This window comes from Mobula hypostoma, unplaced genomic scaffold (assembly GCF_963921235.1).
Source record: "Mobula hypostoma unplaced genomic scaffold, sMobHyp1.1 scaffold_60, whole genome shotgun sequence".
In the NCBI taxonomy this organism is placed as follows: Eukaryota; Metazoa; Chordata; class Chondrichthyes; order Myliobatiformes; family Myliobatidae; genus Mobula; species Mobula hypostoma.
The window spans coordinates 198,685-218,532 of record NW_026948213.1 but is presented as its reverse complement, the minus strand read 5'-3'; the positions used below and the strand labels follow the sequence as shown (position 1 = coordinate 218,532).

At 44.5% G+C, this 19,848-nt stretch overlaps 1 protein-coding gene across 5 annotated transcripts in view; it reads left to right on the top strand.

Moving 5' to 3' along the window:
• LOC134341883 (zinc finger protein 239-like) overlaps nucleotides 1-19,848 on the top strand; it is a 38,060-nt gene that overhangs the window by 3,928 nt on the left and 14,284 nt on the right. Inside the window, exons 3-4 of one of the 5 annotated variants that reach the window (XR_010016898.1) lie at nucleotides 5,971-6,066; nucleotides 17,424-17,570. Coding sequence is in view for 3 of the 5 variants with exons in the window: in XM_063039822.1 (XP_062895892.1) it covers nucleotides 10,363-11,166 (804 nt within the window). In the remaining 2 variants the exon portion in view is untranslated. The other 4 variants (XR_010016899.1, XM_063039822.1, XM_063039821.1 and 1 more) reach the window with 4 other exon arrangements.

Here is a 19,848-nt window from a genome sequence, read left to right as displayed (position 1 = left end):
GGTGTGCAGGATACAGGTTACCAACCATTCCCTCCTTTCCCAGGTGTGTACAGTTATGTATATAATCGACCAATATTGGGGAAAAACTGTGCAGGAACACAAACCTGTCCCACTGGGGTGATCCAAAAACCTAAGTCGGGGTACATCTGGGACCACAGTTTGTGCTGCTCCTCAGAGGCGTCCCCTTGAAAAGTACGTACCTCCCGCATGGCTGGCAAACCCATTCTGCTGAAGTCACGGAGGGTTGATTGACGGGAACCCGAGGGGACTACAACTACAACTACCGAGGATTGTGCCACACTTTTCGCTATCTTATCTGCTAAAGCATTGCCTTTAGTGACCCAGTTGGACATGCACATTTAATAATAGCCAAAACTCGAGGTAGCTGTAGAGTGGTGAGTACGAGGGGTGATTGATAAATTCGTGGCCTAAGGTAGAAGGAGTCAATTTTAGAAAACCTAGCACATTTACTTTTCAGCATTGTGCCCTCCTACATTTACACATTTAGTCCAGCGGTCATGGAGCATATGGATCTTGAACCTCCAGAAAGTGTCCACAGCAAGGGTGATTGATAAGTTTGTGGTCTAAGGTAGAAGGATATGAGTTATACATCTCTTGTTATTTAACATATTTACCTTTAATATTAGTTCCTTTCGGGGTTGATTGGGATTTGAAAACCAGGTCCCAATAATATGTCGCATTCGATTTTGGTCATTGTCAGGCTAATCCATATTATTTGTTTTAATCAGGTTGGCTAACTTAATTGCTAAGCATTGGAGCAGTAAGATCTTAAACTGGGGGGGATGGATTCCCATCATTAAGGGCTTGGTCTCCTGCGAAAGTGCCGTAGCAGGCCACAAATCGCTCCTGATAGTCTGGTCCCGATTCCCCAGGCTTAGGTTTGCAGTCAAGTACTTTTGTGATGTATTTTCAAGTACTACTCTCAACAACAGGTATACCGCATTGGATACTGTTGGGGGGGATGACTTACCTGGGACAAGCTGCAGCAGCCAAATCTCTGGCACTTAATCTGATTTTGCAGTGCAGAAGGGAGGGTGGAAAAAGAGGAGAACGGTAGTGATAGGGCACTCGATAGTTAGAGATACAGATAGGAGGTTCTGTGGTCGGGACAGAGAATCCACGATGGTTTGTTGCCTCCCGGGTGCCAGGGTCAAGGATGTCTCTGATCGCTTGCATGACATTCTGACGTGGGAGGGTGACCAGCCAGATGTCGTGGTGCACATCGGTACCAATGACATAGCAAGGAAGAGTGAGGAGGTCCTGGAGAGTGAGTATAGAGAGCTTGGTAGGAAGTTGAAAAGCAGGACCTCAAGGGTGGTAATCTCAGGATTGCTACCTGTGCTAGGTGCCAGTGAGGGTAGGAATAGGATGCTCTGGAGGAGGAACAAGTGGCTGAGGAACTGGTGTAGGGGGCAGGGTTTCAGATTTCAGGATAATTGCGACCTCTTCTGGGGCAGGTGGGACCTGTACAAGAGAGACAGGTTACACTTGAACTACAGGGGGACCAATATCCTTTCAGGGAGGTTTGTTAGTGCTATTGGGGAGGCTTTAAACTAGATTTGCAGGGGGATGGGAACCAGAGTGCCAGAGCTGACAGTGAGGCTGGGGTGAAAATAAATGATGTTAAAAGTTCAAGCAAATCCGCAAATAGAAAGGTTGTGAGTGGTGGTAAAAATCTTCTGAGGTGTGTATATTTCAATGCTAGCAGTATTGTGGGGAAGGCAGATGAGTTGAGGGTGTGGATTGACACATGGAATTATGACGTGATAGCAATTAGTGAAACTTGGCTACAGGAGGGGCAGGACTGGCAGCTTACTATTCCAGGGTTCTGATGTTTCAGATGTGATCGAGGCAGAGGAATGAAAGGTGGGGGGTGGGGGGTAGCATTGCTTGTCAGGGAAAATGTTACAGCAGTGCTCCTACTGAGTCCTTATAGGTGGAGCTGAGAAACAGGAAAGGTATGGCCACATTAGTGGGGTTGTATTATAGACCACCCAATAGTCAGCGAGAATTGGAGGAGTAAATCTGCAGAGAGATAGCAGGCAACTGCAGGAAACATAAAGTTGTGGTGGTAGGGGATTTTAATTTTCCACATATTGATTGGGACTCCCATACTGTTAGGGGTCTAGATGGAGTAGAGTTTGTAAAATGTGTCCAGGAAAGTTTTCTAAATCAATATATAAAGGTACCAACTAGAGGGGATGCAATACTAGATCTCCTGCTAGGAAACAAGTTAGGGCAAGTGACGGAAGTGTGTGTAGGGGAACACTTTGGTTCCAGTGATCATAACACCATTAGTTTCAACTTGATCATGGATAAAGATAGATCTGGTCCTAGGGCTGAGGTTCTGAACTGGAAGAAGGCCAAATTTGGAAGAAATGAGAAAGGATCTAAAAAGCGTGGATTGGGACAGGTTGTTCTCTGGCAAGGATGTGGTCGGTAAGTGGGAAGCCTTCAAAGGAGAAATTTTGAGAGTGCAGAGCTTGTATGTTCCTGTCAGGGTTAAAGGCAAAGTGAATAGGAATAAGGAACCTTTGTTCTCAAGGGATATTGCAACTCTGATAAAGAAGAAGAGAGATTTGTATGACATGTGTAGGAAACAGGGAGTAAATAAGGTGCTTGAGGATTATAAAAAGTGCAAGAAAATACTTAAGAAGGAAATCAGGAGGGCTAAAAGAAGACATGAGGTTACCTTGGCAGTCAAAGTGAAGGGTAATCCAAAGAGCTTTTACAGATATATTAAGAGTAAAAGGATTGTAAGGGATAAAATTGGTCCTCTTGAAGATCAGAGTGGTCGGCTATGTGCGGACCCAAAAAAAATGGGGGAGATCTTAATTAGGTTTTTTGCGTCTGTATTTACTAAGGAAATTGGCATGAAGTCTATGGAATTAAGGGAAACAAGTAGGGAGATCATGGAAACTGTACAGATTGAAAAGGAGGAGGTGCTCGCTATCTTGAGGCAAATTAAAGTGGATAAATCCCCAGAACCTGACAGGGTATTCCTTCGGATCTTGAAGGAGACTAGTGTTGAAATTGCAGGGGCCCTGGCAGATATATTTAAAATGTCAGTGTCTATAGGTGAGGTGCCGGAGGATTGGAGAATGGCTCATGTTGTTCCATTGTTTAAAAAAGGATCGAAAAATAATCCAGGAAATTATAGGCCAGTTAGTGGGTAAGTTATTGGAGGGAGTACTAAGATACAGAATCTACAAGCATTTGGATAGACAGGGACTTATTAGGGAGAGTCAACATGGCTTTGTGCGTGGTAGGTCATGTTTGACCAATCTATTGGAGTTTTTCAAGGAGGTTACCAGGAAAGTGGATGAAGGGAAGGCAGTGGATGTTGTCTACATGGATTTCAGTAAGGCCTTTGACAAGGTCCCGCATGGGAGGGTAGTTAGGAAAATTCAGTCGCTGGGTATACATGGAGAGGTGGTAAATTGGATTAGACATTGGCTTGATGGAAGAAGCCAGAGAGTGGTGGTAGAGAATCGCTTCTCAGCGTGGAGGCCTGTGACTAGTGGTGTGCCACAGGGATCAGTGCTGGGTCCATTGTTATTTGTCATCTATATCAATGATCTGGATGATAATGTGGTAAACTGGATCAGCAAATTTGTTGATGATACAAAGATTGGAGGTGTAGTGGACAGTGAGGAAGGTTTTCAAAGCTTGCAGAGGGATTTGGACCAGCTGGAAAAATGGGCTAAAAAATGGCAGATGGAGTTTAATACAGACAAGTGTGAGGTATTGCACGTTGGAAGGACAAACCAAGGTAGAACATACAGGGTTCATGGTAAGGCACTGAGGAGTGCAGTGGAACAGAGGGATCTGGGAATACAGATACAAAATTCCCTAAAACTGGCGTCACAGGTAGATAGGGTCGTAAAGAGAGCTTTTGGTACATTGGCCTTTATTAATCAAAGTATTGAGTATGTTCTGAATGGAAGTAAACATTACACAATTATCTGTAAATATGCCAATTTGGGCCCAGTGATTTTGAAAAGATCATTGATGAAGCAGTAAGAGCTGGAATGTTATGATGAGGTTGTATAAGGCATTGGTGAGGCCAAATCTGGAGTATTGTGTTCAGTTTTGGTCACCAAATTACAGGAAGGATATAAATAAGGTTGAAAGAGTGCAGAGAAGGTTTACAAGGATGTTGCCGGGACTTGAGAAACTCAGTTACAGAGAAAGGTTGAATAGGTTAGGACTTTATTCCCTGGAGCGTAGAAGAATGAGGGGAGATTTGATAGAGGTATATAAAATTATGATGGGTATAGATAGAGTGAATGCAAGCAGGCTTTTTCCACTGAGGCGAGGGGAGAAAAAAACCAGAGGACATGGGTTAAGGGTGAGGGGGGAAATGTTTAAAGGGAACATTAGGGGAGGCTTCTTCACACAGAGAGTGGTGGGAGTGTGGAATGAGCTGCCAGACGAGGTGGTAAATGCAGGTTCTTTTTTAACATTTAAGAATAAATTGGACAGATACATGGATGGGAGGGTTATGGAGGGATATGGTCCGTGTGCAGGTCAGTGGGACTAGGCAGAAAATGGTTCGGCACAGCCAAGAAGGGCCAAAAGGCCTGTTTCTGTGCTGTAGTTTTTCTATGGTTTCTATGTTTACAGGTTGTTGGAGAGCCCTTTCCAAGGCTTGAATAATCTGGTCTGTCTGTTCATTCTCATTATGGTTTCCCGCCTGTAACTGCTGATAGATTTGGTATCTCAATTCTGCCTTCCATTTCCACCCCTCATCAGCTGACAGAATCATGCAGCAGAGACCGAATAAATCTTGTGGGGTCACATTATACATTTGTATAGTACTGCGGACATAACTGAGTAAACTGTGCTGGTTTTTCTTTTCTGTCTGGGGCTGGAGTTATATTTCTTGAGACTTCCAGGGTGCATACACAGGAATCACTGAAGGCTTTCCCTCCTCCGCTGCTAGTGGATTAGGCAGCTTTCGGGTAGGCAATAGTCTTTGTGGAGCCATTAACTCTGGGGTTTTATTGGATTCTTCCCTCCAACTCAGAATAATCCTTGGCATTCCCTTTCTGGATCTCAGGGTATAGGGACCTCCCCTTCCCTGTCACCGCTGTTTTACCCAAGCAGCCACCATATCTGAGTACTGGGAGGATTGGGGTTCGGGAGCACTGGGTGTACTTAGCCCCTGGTAGGGTGGGGGTGGTACGGCGGGTGCCCACTCCTCATCACGGTCACTGTCCTCAAACAGGGTTGGTATGCCAGGCATGGGTTCGGGACCCCTTGTTTCCCTATCAGTTCCAACTTTAGACTGACGTTCCTGCCCTTCTCCTATCTAGGCCAGCCTTGGTTTGCTTACATTGTTTTTCCTGCTCTCGTTTTTGGTGCTCATCCACCCAGTCACGCTCCGCTTTTAGCGTCTCCCAACCTTTGGCGTTCCTTCTGCAGTACGTACCTCTATCCCTTTGCCACATGCATTATTCCTCCAACTTCCACTTTACTTTTCCTTTCATTCCCTTTTCAACAGTTTCCACTTCTTTCCACAGTTCTTCTTACATATCAAATTTACTGCTTGTTCTCATGAGGTAATATCCCAGGTTCCTCCCCCAATTGCTGCATTTTGTTCCCCAATTTCTTATTCACCACTGCACTCAACATTCGCAAACCTTTTTCCTTGTCTGGAAAACTCTCATGCAAATTGTGTAGGGCTTCTCCTGGCCCACTCGTACCAATCAGCTGCAATTGACCCATGTTCTCTAAGAAATTTACCCGGCACAAAGCCTCCTGCTCAATTAACAATCAGATAAATTTACTCAGTACCACCTCCTGCCCACTTAATAAATTTACCCGGCTGGCACCTCCTGCTCAATTGATAAATTTACCCGGTACGTCTGCCTCCTGCCCACTTAGTAAAATTTACCCAGTACTGCCTCCTGCCCACTTAATAAAACTTTGCCTACCTTCTACAAGTCTCCCAACAGATCCTTTCCCGATCCCGTCAAGTTATGAAATCAGCCTTGGGCGAGGGACCGTACCTCCAGAGGAACTGACGAAGAGTGAGAAAAGGTAAAATACCTATTGGGCGCCCGGTCGGTCTCCGCAGTCCCAGAGTGGTCCAGCCACTTACTCAGTCCGTCTGCTTGGCACTCCCTATATTGGAATCCTGTTTGTGACGCCAAATGTTAAAGCTGAATATGAATAAAACTTGGGAGACCAGCTTCTTATCGTCACCACAGTTTATTGTGCATTTTCCTGCAGGGTCTTGAGTCCCAATTGCCAAAGGGAAGGCATTTGACAAGTGGACTGACTTAATCAGGTTACAGCCGTATATTTATACATAGTAAGCCCCATACATTACTCTTGCAAGATGTTATTTGAACTGGTACGCCCACAAATCTGTTGGTGCAAAACTTAATTACTTCGATAAGAGAGTTTGCTAAATCAAGGTTTTAATTACAGGTGGATATACAAAGGCCCTGCCTTAATTACAGACAGATGTTCATTCCTGTCCTTATTGGCGAGTTCTCCTCCCTTTACTCAAACGAGGGTACAATGTATAATGTTATCGGCTCACATTGTGTCTTACTGCATGCCGCAGAGAAATGGTAATGAGCTCGTCTTAGGTGACCGCTGAAGGCAGAGTTTACTTCAGTTCAAAAATTCCTATTCAGTCCCAATTATTCTTTTAGCCAGAGGCTACATAGTTTCAAAATGATTTTTTTTATATATCCTCAATTCCTCAGAAGGGTTCAGGGGAAATATTTATGTCCAGTATAGAAATTGGTGACCTCCAGTGTCCCTGATGCCCTCACCTACAAGATGTGCATCCAGCTGCGGCTTGTAACCCTGCACTTTAAGGAGTTGGAACTTGAAATGGATGAATTCTGGATCATCCAGGAGTTGGAGGGAGTGATAGATATGAACATGAAGAGAGGTGAGTTACACCCAAGGTGCAGGACACAGGAAACTGGGTGAGAGTCAGGAAGGGGAATGAGGTTAAATAGCCATTGCAGAGTACTCTTGTTGCTATCCCACACAACAACAGGTAAACCACTTTAGAAACTGTTAGGGGGTTTACCTGGCAGAGCAAAGTCAAAGGGGTGATAGGGGATTTGTTAGTTAGGGGAACAGAACAAGAGGGGACTACTATGCTTGTGCTAGTGTAGGGGGAGGGGGTGCTGTGGTTAAAACAGGTTGTAGGGGAAATGAGAGCCAGAATGACAGAACAGATAGTGGAGAAGGTGAATTGAATTGCCTTTATTATATACATCCTTCATATACATGAGGAGTAGAAATTTTAACGTTACGTCTCCATCAAAAATGTGCAATGTGTAAGTTATAGTTATTTATAGTAAATAGTTTGTTCATAGGACATTCAATATAACATAGAAATGCAATTTTATCAGCATGAATTAATCAGGCTTATGGCCTGGTAGAAGATGATGTCCTGGAGCCTGTTGGTCCTTTTGCTGTGGTACCATTTCCTGGATGGTAGCAGCAGGAGCAGTTTGTGGTTGTGGTGAATTCGGTCCCCAATATCCTTTGGGGCCTTTTTTACAGAGCTATCTCTGTAAATGTCCTGAATAGTGGGAAATTCACATCTACAGATGTGCTGGGCTGTCTGCACCACTCTCTGCAGGATCCTGCCATTAAGGGAAGTACAGGTCCCATACCAGGCAGTGATGCAGCCAGTCAGGATGCTCTCGATTGTGTCCCTGTAGAAAGTTCTTAGAATTTGGTGCCTCATCCCAGACTTCTTCAACCGTCTGATGTGAAAGAGGTGCTGCTATGCTCTTTTCACAACACAGCCGGTAAGTACAGACCATGTGAGATCCTCGGTGATGTTTATGCTGAGGAACTTAAAGCTGTTCACCCTTTCAACCCCAGATCCATTGATGTCAATAGGGGTTAGACTGTCTCCATTCCTCCTGTTGTCCACAATCAGCTCCTTTGTTTTTGTGACAATCAGAGAGAGGTTGTTTTCTTGACACCAGTCAGATGTTGTTCAGACCTCAGACAGAGTCAGCAATCAAATGGTTGAGCATGGTGTGATGAAAGTGCTGAGCTGTGTATATCACAATGCAAGAAGCATCGTAGGAAAGCTAGATGAGCTCAGGACAGGGAATTATGATATTGTAGCCATTATCAGAACTTGATTGCACCCAACAGTCTGAGGGATTTAGAGGAACAAATTTGTAGAGAGATCGCAGACCATGCCAAGAAACGAAGGTTGATTCAGTAAGTGATTTTAACTTTTCATCTATTGACTGGGACTCCCATACTGTAAAAGGACTAGATGGGGTAGAGTTTGTGAAATGTGCCCTTAATCAGTACATAGAATTCCTGATGTAAAAGTGTGCAATAAGCTGTTAGGAAATGATCCAGGGCTGGTGACAGAAATTAGTGATCATAATTCCATAAGATTCAAAGTAAATATAGAAAAAGTGAGGTCTGGACCATGGGTTAAGATTCTAAATTGGAGAAAGGTCAATTTTGATGGTATCAGAAAGGATCTGACAAGTGTGGTTTGGGACAGGCTGTTTTCTGCCAAAGGAGTACTTGGCAAGTGGGAGGCCTTCAGAAGTGAAATTTTGAGGGTGTCAAGTTTGTATGAGCCTACAAAAATAAAAGTTGAAAGGTAACTGGTGCAGGGAACCTTGATTTTCAAGAGATATTGAGGCCCCAGCTATTTTGTTCCTCTAAATGCCTCAGACTGTTGGGTGCTACCAAGACTCATTAAGGACTGCAATATCATACATAATTCCACACCCAGAACTCATCACACTTTTTAAAATCATCTTCTGTTGGTTCCTAAAAGATTCCCAATAGTTTTTGCTCTTTTATTTGCCCTCTCTTTGACTTTCATGTTGGCTTTGGCTTCTCATTTCAGCCATGGTTGTGTCCTCCTGCCTTTCCAATGCTTCCACTTCTTTGGGATGTATCGATCACTCAGCTCCCGAATTGCTCCCAGAAACTCCAGTCATTGCTGCTCCGTTGTCACTCCTACCTTTTCCCTTCCAAACAAGTTTGGCCAGCTTCTTTGTCATAGAAACATGGAGAAGTTCAGTACAGAAACAGGCTATTTGGCCCATCTAGTCAATGCCGAAAAACATTTAAGCTGTCAAATGCAACCAATTGCACCGGGACCATTGTCCTCCAGACCCCTACCATCCAGGCCCCCATCCAAACTTCTGTTAAATGGTGAAACTGAGCTCATATTCACCACTTGTGCTGGCATCTCATTCCACACTCTCACGACAATTTCAGTAAAGAGCTGTTCCAAATGTTCCCATTAAATTTTCCCCTTCCCCACTAACTCATGACCTCTGGTTGTCATCCCACCCAAACTCTGGAAAAAGCTGCTTGCATTTACCCTATCTATACCCTCATAATTTTGTACTTCTAACAAATCCTCAAAGTAATGTGTTAATTTCCCTTTCAGGTGTATATGATGATGAGGGGCATTGATCGTGTGGATAGTCAGAGGTTTTTTCCCAGGGCTGAAATGGCTAACACAAGGGGGCATAGTTTTAAGGTGTTTGGAAATAGATACCGAGGGGGATGTCAGGGGTAAGTTTTTTACACAGAGAGTGGTGGGTACATGGAATACACTGCCAGCTATTTGTGTGAGAGTGTTTCAGTTACTGTGGGGCCAGGCACCCACACAGCACAGTGGGAACAGGGAATAATACCAATGGAGAGAGTCAAACTGAGCCAGGTCACAGATTGGAGATGGCAGAAATGCCCCATTCCTAATGAGACAGGAAGAGCATCAGAGCGCTTGATGGTCATTCGAGATACCAGCACTGTGCCCAGTTAGAAGATGATTTCTCTCTCCAACTTGGGTTGAACTTCACTGTAACAGTGTGATGCCAGATCACACCTTGACAACTCAAGTGATCTCATCTGAAATGTTGTCCTTCCCCACTGATGGATTTTGTAAATCTTTTTACAGGTTAAAAATGACAAGGAATTTGTCTACGGGAATCTCGAACACAACATGCCAGTTTTGCTGTCTTTGGCCAGATATTTAAGAAGTGGAGCAAGGGATTCACTCGATCATCCTTCCTGCTCAGACTGTGGGGAGGGATTCACTCGCTCATCTGACTGATTGGCACGCCCGTCATTTTACACAGGGGAAGGGCCATTCATCTACTCAGACAGTGGGAATGGATTCACTCGGTCATCTCAACTGAAGGTACATCAGCAAGTTCACGCTGGACAAGGCCATTCACCTGTTCTGTGTGTGAGAAGGGATTCAGTTGGTCATCCCACCTGTGGACACACCAGTCAGTTCACACTGGGCAGAGGCTGGTCATCTGCTGAATTTGTGGGGAAGGATTTGCTTAGTCATCTGACCTGATGGCTCACCAGCAAGTTCACACCGGGGAGCGTCCATTCACGTGCTCGGAATGTGGGAAAGGATTCACTCGGTCATCTACCCTAATGGCACACCAGCGAGTTCACACCGGGGAGCGGCCGTTCACCTGCTCAGACTGTGGGAAGGGATTCACTCGGTCATCTACACTGAAGGAACATCAGCGAGTTCACACTGGAGAGAGGCCGTTCATCTGCTCAGACTGTGGGAAGGGATTCACTCAGTCATCTACACTGAAGGAACATCAGCGAGTTCACACTGGGGAGAGGCCATTCACCTGCTCAGACTGTGGGAAGGGGTTCACTTGCTCATCTAAACTGAAGGTACATCAGAGAGTTCACACTGGGGAGAGGCCATTCACCTGCTCAGACTGTGGGAAGGGATTCACTCAGTCAACCGACGTACTGGTACACCAGTCAGTTCACACTGGGGAGAGGCCGTTCACCTGCTCAGACTGCGGGAAGGGATTCACTCGGTCATCCGAACTACTGGTACACCAGTCAGGTCACACTGGGGAGAAGCCATTCAACTGCTCAGTCTGTGGGAAGAGATTCAGTCGGTCATCCACTCTGCAGAGACACCAGCGAGTTCACACTGGAGAGAAGCTGTTCAACTGCTCAGTCTGTGGAAAAAGATTTGCTCAGTCATCCCACCTACTGAGTCATCAGCGAGTTCACACTGGGGAGAAACCGTTCACCTGCTCAGAATGTGGGAAGGGATTCACTCGGTCATCCCAACTACTGGCACACCAGTCAGTTCACATAGGAGCAGCCATTCACCTGCTGTGAATGTGGGAAAGGATTCATGTGGTCATCTCATCTGCAGAGACACCAGTGAGTTTACACCAGGTTGAGGCTGTTCAGCTGTTCAGACATTGGGAAGAGTTTCTCTCAGCCTTCTCAATCAAATGTGCATCATTGAGTTCACACTGGGAGAGACAGTTCACCTGCCGTGAATGTGGGAAGGGATTCACTCAGTCATCTATCCTCGTGACACACTTCCGGGTTCAGACTGGGGAGAAAGTTTCAATGAGCTGCATGCTGGATATTTATCCATCACCGTTGCTGAATGCAATTTCGAGAGTGTTGGTGCTGAACTCTGCAATTATTGCTGCTGCTCACCACACCCAGTTCTGCACCCTGGTCACTGGGCATGGGAAGAGTTTCTTCTGCTGCATACTCACCTTTATTGGGACTGGAGTTTAATATTCTGGATGTGGGACAAATAAATCAGTTCTATTTTAAACTCTGTCTCCGGTACTTAGTGAATTTATAACACACCCTAGTGTACAGTAGAGAGTCAACTCAGGATGGCTGGACCTTGCCAGTGATTCTGTTCCATGACAGTCCTTTTAAATCCTCCCCTGTTGTTCACCTCTCGCTCTCCCTGTGGTGATGGGTTCCAAACAGTCACCACTCCGTGGGTGAAGAGGTTTTCCTTGAATTTTCTGCAGACTGAAGAAGTCAAGTTGACTGCAATTCTATCTGATGTGCCCTTCTCCCCTCAAATCTCTGGGCTGGGGAAGAATGACATTGGTAGTTAACCTCCTCATTCATGGCTGATATACACATTATGGGTCATGTTCCCTGCTTCTGAAGAGTTAACATAGAAACACAGAAAACCTGCAGCAGAATACAGGCCCTTCGGCCCATAAAGTTCTGCTGAAAATGTCCCTACCTCAGAAATTACTCGGGTTACCCATAGCCCTCTATTTTTCTGAGCTCCATGTACCGATCCAAAAGTCTCTTAAATTATCCTATCGTATCTGCCTCCCCCACTGTTGCCGGCAGCCAATTCCACCCGCTCACGACTCTCTGTAGAAAACACTCACCCCTGACATCTCTGCTGTACCTACTCCCCAGCACCTTACACCTGTGCCCTCTTGTGGCAGCCATTTCAGCCCTGGGAAAAAGCCTCTGACTATCCACACGATCAATGCCTCTCATCATCTTATACACCTCTATCAGGTTACCTCTCATCCTCCGTCTCTCCAAGGAGAAAAGGCCGAGTTCACTCAACCTATTCTCATAAGGCATGCTCCCCAATCCAGGCAACATCCTTGTAAATCTCCTCTGCACTCTTTTTATGGTTTCCACATCCTTCCTGTAGTGAGGTGACCAGAATTGAGCACAGTACTCCAAGTGGGTTCTGAATAAGGTCCTATATATCTGCAACATTCCCTCCCGGCTCCAAACTTCAATCCCACAATTGATGAAGGCCAATACACCTTATACCTTCTTAACCACAGAGTCAACCTGCGCAGCTGCTTTGAGCGTCCTATGGACTCGCACCCCAAGATCCCTCTGATCCTCCACACTGCCAGGAGTCTTACATTAGTACTACATTCTGTTATCATATTTGACCTACCAAAATGAACCACTTCACACTTATCTGGGTTGAACTCCATCTGCCACTTCTCAGCCCAGTTTTGCATCCTATCAATGTCCTGCTGTAACCTCTGACAGCCCTCCACACTATCCACAACACCCCCAACCTTTGTGTCATCAGCAAACTTACTAACCCGTCACTCCACTTCCTCATTCAGGTCATTTACAAAAATCACAAAGAGTAAGGGTCCCAAAACAGATCCCTGATGCACACCACTGGTCACCAATCTCCTGGTTGTTCCCAGCTGGGGATCAGCTATTCTGGATTTGGTGTTGGGTAATGAACCGATTTAGAGCATAAAAAAACAAAAGAACCCTGAGAGGCAAGCGATCTTAATATAATTGAATTCACCCTAAAATTTGAGAAGGAGAAGCTCAAGTGAGACGTATCAATATAACCATGGAATAAGGACAACTGCAGAGGCATGAGAGAGGAATTGGCCAAATTTAATAAGGGAAAAAAAAAACACTGGCAGGGATGATGGCTAAGCATCAGTGGCTGTAATTACAGGAAGCAATTTGGAAGACATGGAATATATACATTCCAAAAAGGAAGAACTATTCTAAAGACAACATCATACGACCACGTCTAATAAGAAGGCAAAGCCAAAGGGCGGGCAGATAACAGAGCAAAAATTGGTGGGAAGTTAGATGATTGGGAAGCTTTTCTATACCAACAAGAGGCAACTAAAAAAGTAATTAAGAAATAAAGGATGGAATATGAAGCTAGCTAATTACATCAAAAATGATACCAAATGTTTCTTCAGATACATAAAGTGTAAAAGAGAGGCAAGAGTGGATATTGGACCAGAGGGAAATGATGCCTGGGGAGGGTGGGGTGGGTAGTAATAGGGGACAAGGAGATGGCAGGTGCACTGAATAAGTATTTCATATCAGTCTTCATTGTGGAAGCAACCAACGGGATGGTGGAAGTCCAGATGTCCATGGTCAGAAGTGTGTGAAGTTGCCATTACTCGAGAGAAGGTTCCTGGGAAACAGAAAGGTCTGAAGGTAAATAGATACCTGGACCAGATGGTGTACATCCCAGATTTCTGCAAGAGGTGGCCGAACAGATTGTAGAGGTATTAGTAATGATGTTTCAAGAATCAATGAAGTCTGATATGGTTGCGGAAGACTCCAAATTTGGACATGTCACTCTGCTATTCAAGAAGGGAGAGAGATAGAAGAACGTAAGTTTTAGGACAGTTAGTCTGACCTCATTGATTGGGTAGATATTAGTGTTGGTTGTTGAGGAAGTGTTTTCAGGGCATTTCGAGGCATGCGTTCAGCATGTTTGCCTCAAGGGAAAATCTTGCTGAAAAGTGTGCTGAAATTCTTTGAATTTATTTAAGTGGTAATAAGTAAGATAGACAAAGGAGAATCGGTTGATGATGTGAACCTGCAGTTTCAGAAGGTCTTTGACAAGGTGCCAGACATGAGGCTGGTTAACAAGTTATGAGCCCATGATATACCTCATGGATATCTTGTGACTGTCTTATGACCATGATGTAATTCAGTATGTGATAATCATGATGTAATTTTCCCACCGATGTGAGGTCACGTGATGGCACGTTCTCACCAGGTATATAAAGGGAGACCCCTGGTGTGATGCAGTTAGTTTTCCAGTTGAGTTTTAAGTTTAGTTTGTTATTTAATTCGTCAGATACTCCGTTATGCTGCATATTCGTCTTATGGCGCAGTTTCATTTTAAAGTGGAGTTCTACTTTCTATTGTAAGTAGTATTGGAGAGTGAAGACCTTACTAAAGTACAGGAACTCGCAGAGTCAAGTAAAGCTGATGTCGTTCGGCTGTATTAATAGAAACATAGAAAATAAGTGCAGGAGTAGGCCTTTCGGCCCTTCGAGCCTGCACCACCATTCATTACAATGATGGCTGATCATCCAACTCAGAACCCTATACCTGCCTTCCCTTCATACCCCCTGATCCCTTTAGCCACGAGGGCCTTATCTAACTCCCTCTTAAATATAGCCAATGAACTGGCCTCAACTGTTTCCTGTGGCAGAGAATTCACAGATTCACCACTCTCTGTGTGAAGTAGTTTTTCCTCATCTCGGTCCTACAATGCTTCCCCTTTATCTTCAAACTGTGACCCCTCATTCTGGACTTCCCCAACATCGGGAACAATCTTCCTGCATCTAGCCTGTCCAATCCCTTTAGAATTTTATACGTTTCAATCAGATCCCCCTTCAATCTTTTAAATTCCAGAGAGTATAAGCCTAGTCGATCCAGTCTTTCATCATATGAAAGTCCTGCCATCCCAGGAAGCAATCTGGTGAACCTTCTTTGTACCCCCTCTATGGCAAGAATGTCTTTCCTCAGATTAGGGGACCAAAACTGCACACATTACTCTAGGTGTGGTCCCACCAAGGCCTTGTACAACTGCAGTAGAACCTCCCTGCTCCTGTACTCAAATCCTCCTGCTATGAATGCCAGCATACCATTTGCCTTTTTCACCGCCTGCTGTACCTGTATGCCAACTTTCAATGACTGGTGTACAATGACACCTAGGTCACATTGCACCTCCTCTTTTCCTAATTGGCCACCATTCAGATAATAACCTGTTTTCCTGTTCTTGCCACCAAAGTGGATAACCTTACATTTATCCACATTAAATTGCATCTGCCATGAATTTGCCCACTCACCTAATCTATCCAAGTCACCCTGCATCCTCTTAGCATCCTCCTCACAGCTAACACTGCCGCCCAGCTTCGTGTCATCCGCAAACTTGGAGATGCTGCATTTAATTCCCTCGTCTAAGTCATTGTATTGGAGAGGATTGACCTTTATTGAATCTTTGTTCAAGAAATAGTGACCTGCATCTGAGATATCCTCTGCTGAAGCAGGAAGAATTGTGCAGTATCTATTCTCCAGAGGAAAAGGTCAGTTCCTCCAGCATTTTGTGTGCGTTGCTTGGATTGAACCTGGAGTGCTGGATCCATGACACAGTAGTTCTATCAACTGTAACACTGCGGTGCCCTTTTATCTGAATTTACATGATAATCACGATCTTAAAGCTACTTTTTGAAAAATTGGTGGATACTGTTTCAATAGAGAATTTCTAAGGGAATTAATTTAGGAATGGGTCAAATAGATTGTTCCAATAAATTGTATGGGAGTGATACACTAAGTGACCTTGTTCTATGATAACAACTGTATCAGCAGCACATTCAAGACTTCCTTTAGACCTGCCTCAGGGGTTCTTCTCTTGGTCTAGATTCACAATATTCATTCTTCACTTTTTAGTAATTCCCTGAAGAATGACAGATGTCCACAGCCTGGTTAGATCAAGAACTCCAGAGGGATCTGCCATGGAAGCAGGTGGTAAATGGATCGGACTGATCATCGTCCAGTGTTATGAATATTTTCAACCCGATGAATTTACAGGAGTGTCAGCAAAGAGTACACTTTCTCTCATGCGGAGTGATCTCCATTTCTGTCTTCAACAAAACAGTTGAGTTCCCATTCCATCTTCACAGGAAGAGGCCATGAGTAATTGGGCTGTTCGGTGTTTACAACAGTAGAAATAGACTCGTGAGATTGGTGTTCAAACTGTGTTTGGAAATCCCCTCCCTCACTGTCACCTGTCTGTCACTCGGTGAAAATCAAGCAGAATCTCAAGTTGCTGGAGATCTGCACTAAAAACTTAAAATGTTTGCAGTCATTCTGATGAAATGTTATTAACCTGAATTGTAATGTTTGTTCCTCTCCCACAGCTGTTCTTTACCTGCTGAGCGTTTCTTGTAATTCCGGCTTCTTTTTATTACATTCACCCTGGACTGGTTTATAATTCCTGAAATGGACCTCATCTAATCTGGAAATGGAAATGGCTCGTTCTGTGATAGTAGAACAGTAAAGAAAGCACAACTTTTCCCTGTAAATTGTCCTGGTACCAATTTGTCTGTTATTCCTGGAAATGTGTTCAGTACAGTTGTTGCTAACGAGGTTTACAAGAATAATCTCAGGAATGATCAGCTTTATGTATGAGGAACATTTGATGATTCTGGACCTGTGCTCAATGGAGTTCAGAGGGACGGTGGGGGTGGTGGAGGGATGTATGGTTAAGTAAACCTACTGAATGCTGAAAAGCCTGGATACAGTGGACATGGAGAGGATGTTTCCATTGGACGGAGAGTCTGTAATCTGACAGCACAGTTTCAGTATACAGATACTTCCCTTTAAAACTGAGAAAATTTTTTTGGTGAAAAAATGTCTGATCTGTGGAATTTTTTGCCGCAGATGTTGGTTGAGGCTGCCATTTGGGTATATTTATGACAGAGATTAATATATTCATGTTTGCTAAGTAGCTTCAGGGTTACAGGAGGAAGGCAGGAATATGGTGTTGGAATAAAAATCAGCCATGGTTGAGTGGTGAGGCAGACCAAATAGATTGAATCACCTAATTCTGTTCCTGTGTCTTATGTCTTAGCATGACTGACTGATGACTCCTTATCCCATATCGTTTTGTGATAAATGAGGGACAATAAATGATTGTTCACTGAGATTATTATATCTGCCTTCAACTTTTAAATTTTAGTGAGGTTTGTTCTTCGTAACATTAAGCAGAAATGTTTGGCTCTCCTTTTTACTGTTAATGTGCTTCATTATCTTTCATGTTAAAATTTGACCTGCGGTGAGAGATTTATCAGAAAAACCCCAATAAGAAGCAAACCACAACTGAAGACAAGAGAATAGCAACAAGTGATCTAGCCCGAGGATTGAAAGCATCAACTGGAGAGAACCCATCTGACTCGGAGAATCCAGTGATTCAGTCAGGAGAAAGTTTGGTGAGTCTCATTTGCTCAAACACTGGTCCTTTGGACATTACATACCTGTACAAAGGAAGGTAGGAAATAGTTGGAGTGAGACTGAATGTGCCCAGAAGAACCAGTTATTCCTCTGTCAGACCCAGTTGCAATCACTCCAGGTCTGGTAATGTGCTGTCAGCAGCCCAGCCCTTTAAAACCACTCCCGTTCCCTCACTGATTACTCAGTTCAAGATCTTGCATCTTCTGAAGTAGCTTTTGGTCAGTTCTGAGTGAAAGAGAGGGCAGTGTTTATACATACTATCTTTGAAAAAAAGTAATTGTTTGAACTTGCTGCAAACTCTCTACCCATACCCTGTACTTTCTCAGCCAAATTATTGGCATAGATGACAAGTAGCAATGGTCGTAAACCCAGGGAACATCACTAAGCATGGGACTCGAGTCCAAGAAACAGCCTCTCACCATAACCCTCTGCTTCCTACCAATCATCTGTTTGCAGACTCTGGGGATCTGTAACAAGGTCAATGTTAACAGGAAGTTTAGTCAGTAATTAAGATGAAGAGAGAACTGTGGCCTCCTGAAAGGACATGCAAGCTGAGCTGTCTGATCCAATGGACCAGATCCACCCTCGTTGACAAGTTAATGTACCCCATGCCCATCCACCCAGGTCATGTTGCGTCCGATAACCCACAGTGCCCCAGCCACCCTCCGTCCCGCCAGTGGCCCCACACCCTTCTTACCATTCACCCCACACCGACACACAGACAGGTCCCTTTCACCCACATCCACCCTCCCAGCTTGGGGAACCAGAACAAACTGATCCTGCAATCCTGACTCAGGTGCAAAACTGAAACCAGGGATGCAAGACTGGAGAGCCCAGAGCCTCCAGCTGTCCGGCTCGGTCCCGGCCCTTTCCCAATGCAATCGGCCCTCGATTTACACAGACCCCGGGATCAGTTCCTCCTCACCACCACCTGAACAGGAGAAACACCAGCATCAGCTGGGGTTGACATTGTATGGCGATTTGCAGTAGGTCCGCACCACACTCTGCAGAGTCCTGCGATTGAGGGAGGTACAATTCCCATACCAGGCAGTGATGCAGCCAGTCAGGATGCTCTCAATTGTGTCCCTGTAGAAAGTTCTTCGCACTTGGGGGCACATTCCAAACTTCTTCAATCGTCTGAGGTGAAAGTGGCACTGTTGTGCCTTTTTCACCACACAGCCGGTACAGACCCTGTGAGATCCTCGATGATGTGTATGCCAAGGAACTTAAATCTGTTTACCCTCTCAACTCCAGATCCATTGTGGTCAATAGGGGTTAGCCTGTCTCCATACCTCCTGTCATCCACAACCAGCGCCTTTGTTTCTGTGACATCGAGGAAGTGGTTGTTTTCTTGACACCAGTCAGATGTTGTTCAGATTTCAGACAAAGTCAGCAATCAAAAGGTTGAGCATGGTGCGGCAAATGTGCTGAGCTGTGTAAATCAAATGCAAGAAACATCATGGGAAAGCCAGATGAGCTCAGGGCATTGAATGGTGATATTGTTACCATTACTGGGACTTGGTTGCACCCAACAGTCTGAGGGATTGAGAGGAATAAAGTTACAAAGCCTATGCCAGAAACAAAGATTGATATAGTAAGTGATTTTAACTTTCCATATATTGACTGGGAGTCCCATACTGTGAAAGGACTAGATGGGGCAGAGTTTGTCAAATGTGCTCTCAACCAGTAGAATTCCCAAAGTAGAAGTGTGCGATAAGCTATCAGGAAATGATCCAGTGCTAGTGACAGAAATTAGTGTATGGGAACACTTTGTACCCAGTGATCATAATACCATGAGATTCCAAGTAAATATGGAAAAAGAGAGGTCTAGACCACAGGTTGAGTTTCTAACTTGGGAAAGGTCAATTTTGATGGTATCAGAAAGGATCTGACAAGTGTGAACTGGGACAGGATGTTTCTGGCAAAGGAGTACTTGGTAAGTGGGAGTTCTTCAGAAATGAAGTTTCGAGGCTGTAGAGCTTGTATGTGCCCGTCAAAATAAAAGTTGAACGGTAACTGGTGCAGGGAACCTTGGTTTTCCAGAGATATTGAGGCCCCGGATATTTTGTTTCTCTGAATGCCTCAGGCTGTTGGGTGCAACCAAGAATCATTAGCGACTACAATAACATAATTCCACGCCCTGAGCTCATCTGACATTTCTTTTTCGTTGTCTTCAGTTTGTTTCTGAAAGCTTCCCAATGTTTTATATTCTATTATTTGCCCTCTCTTTGGTTTTTACGTTGGCTTTGGCTTCTC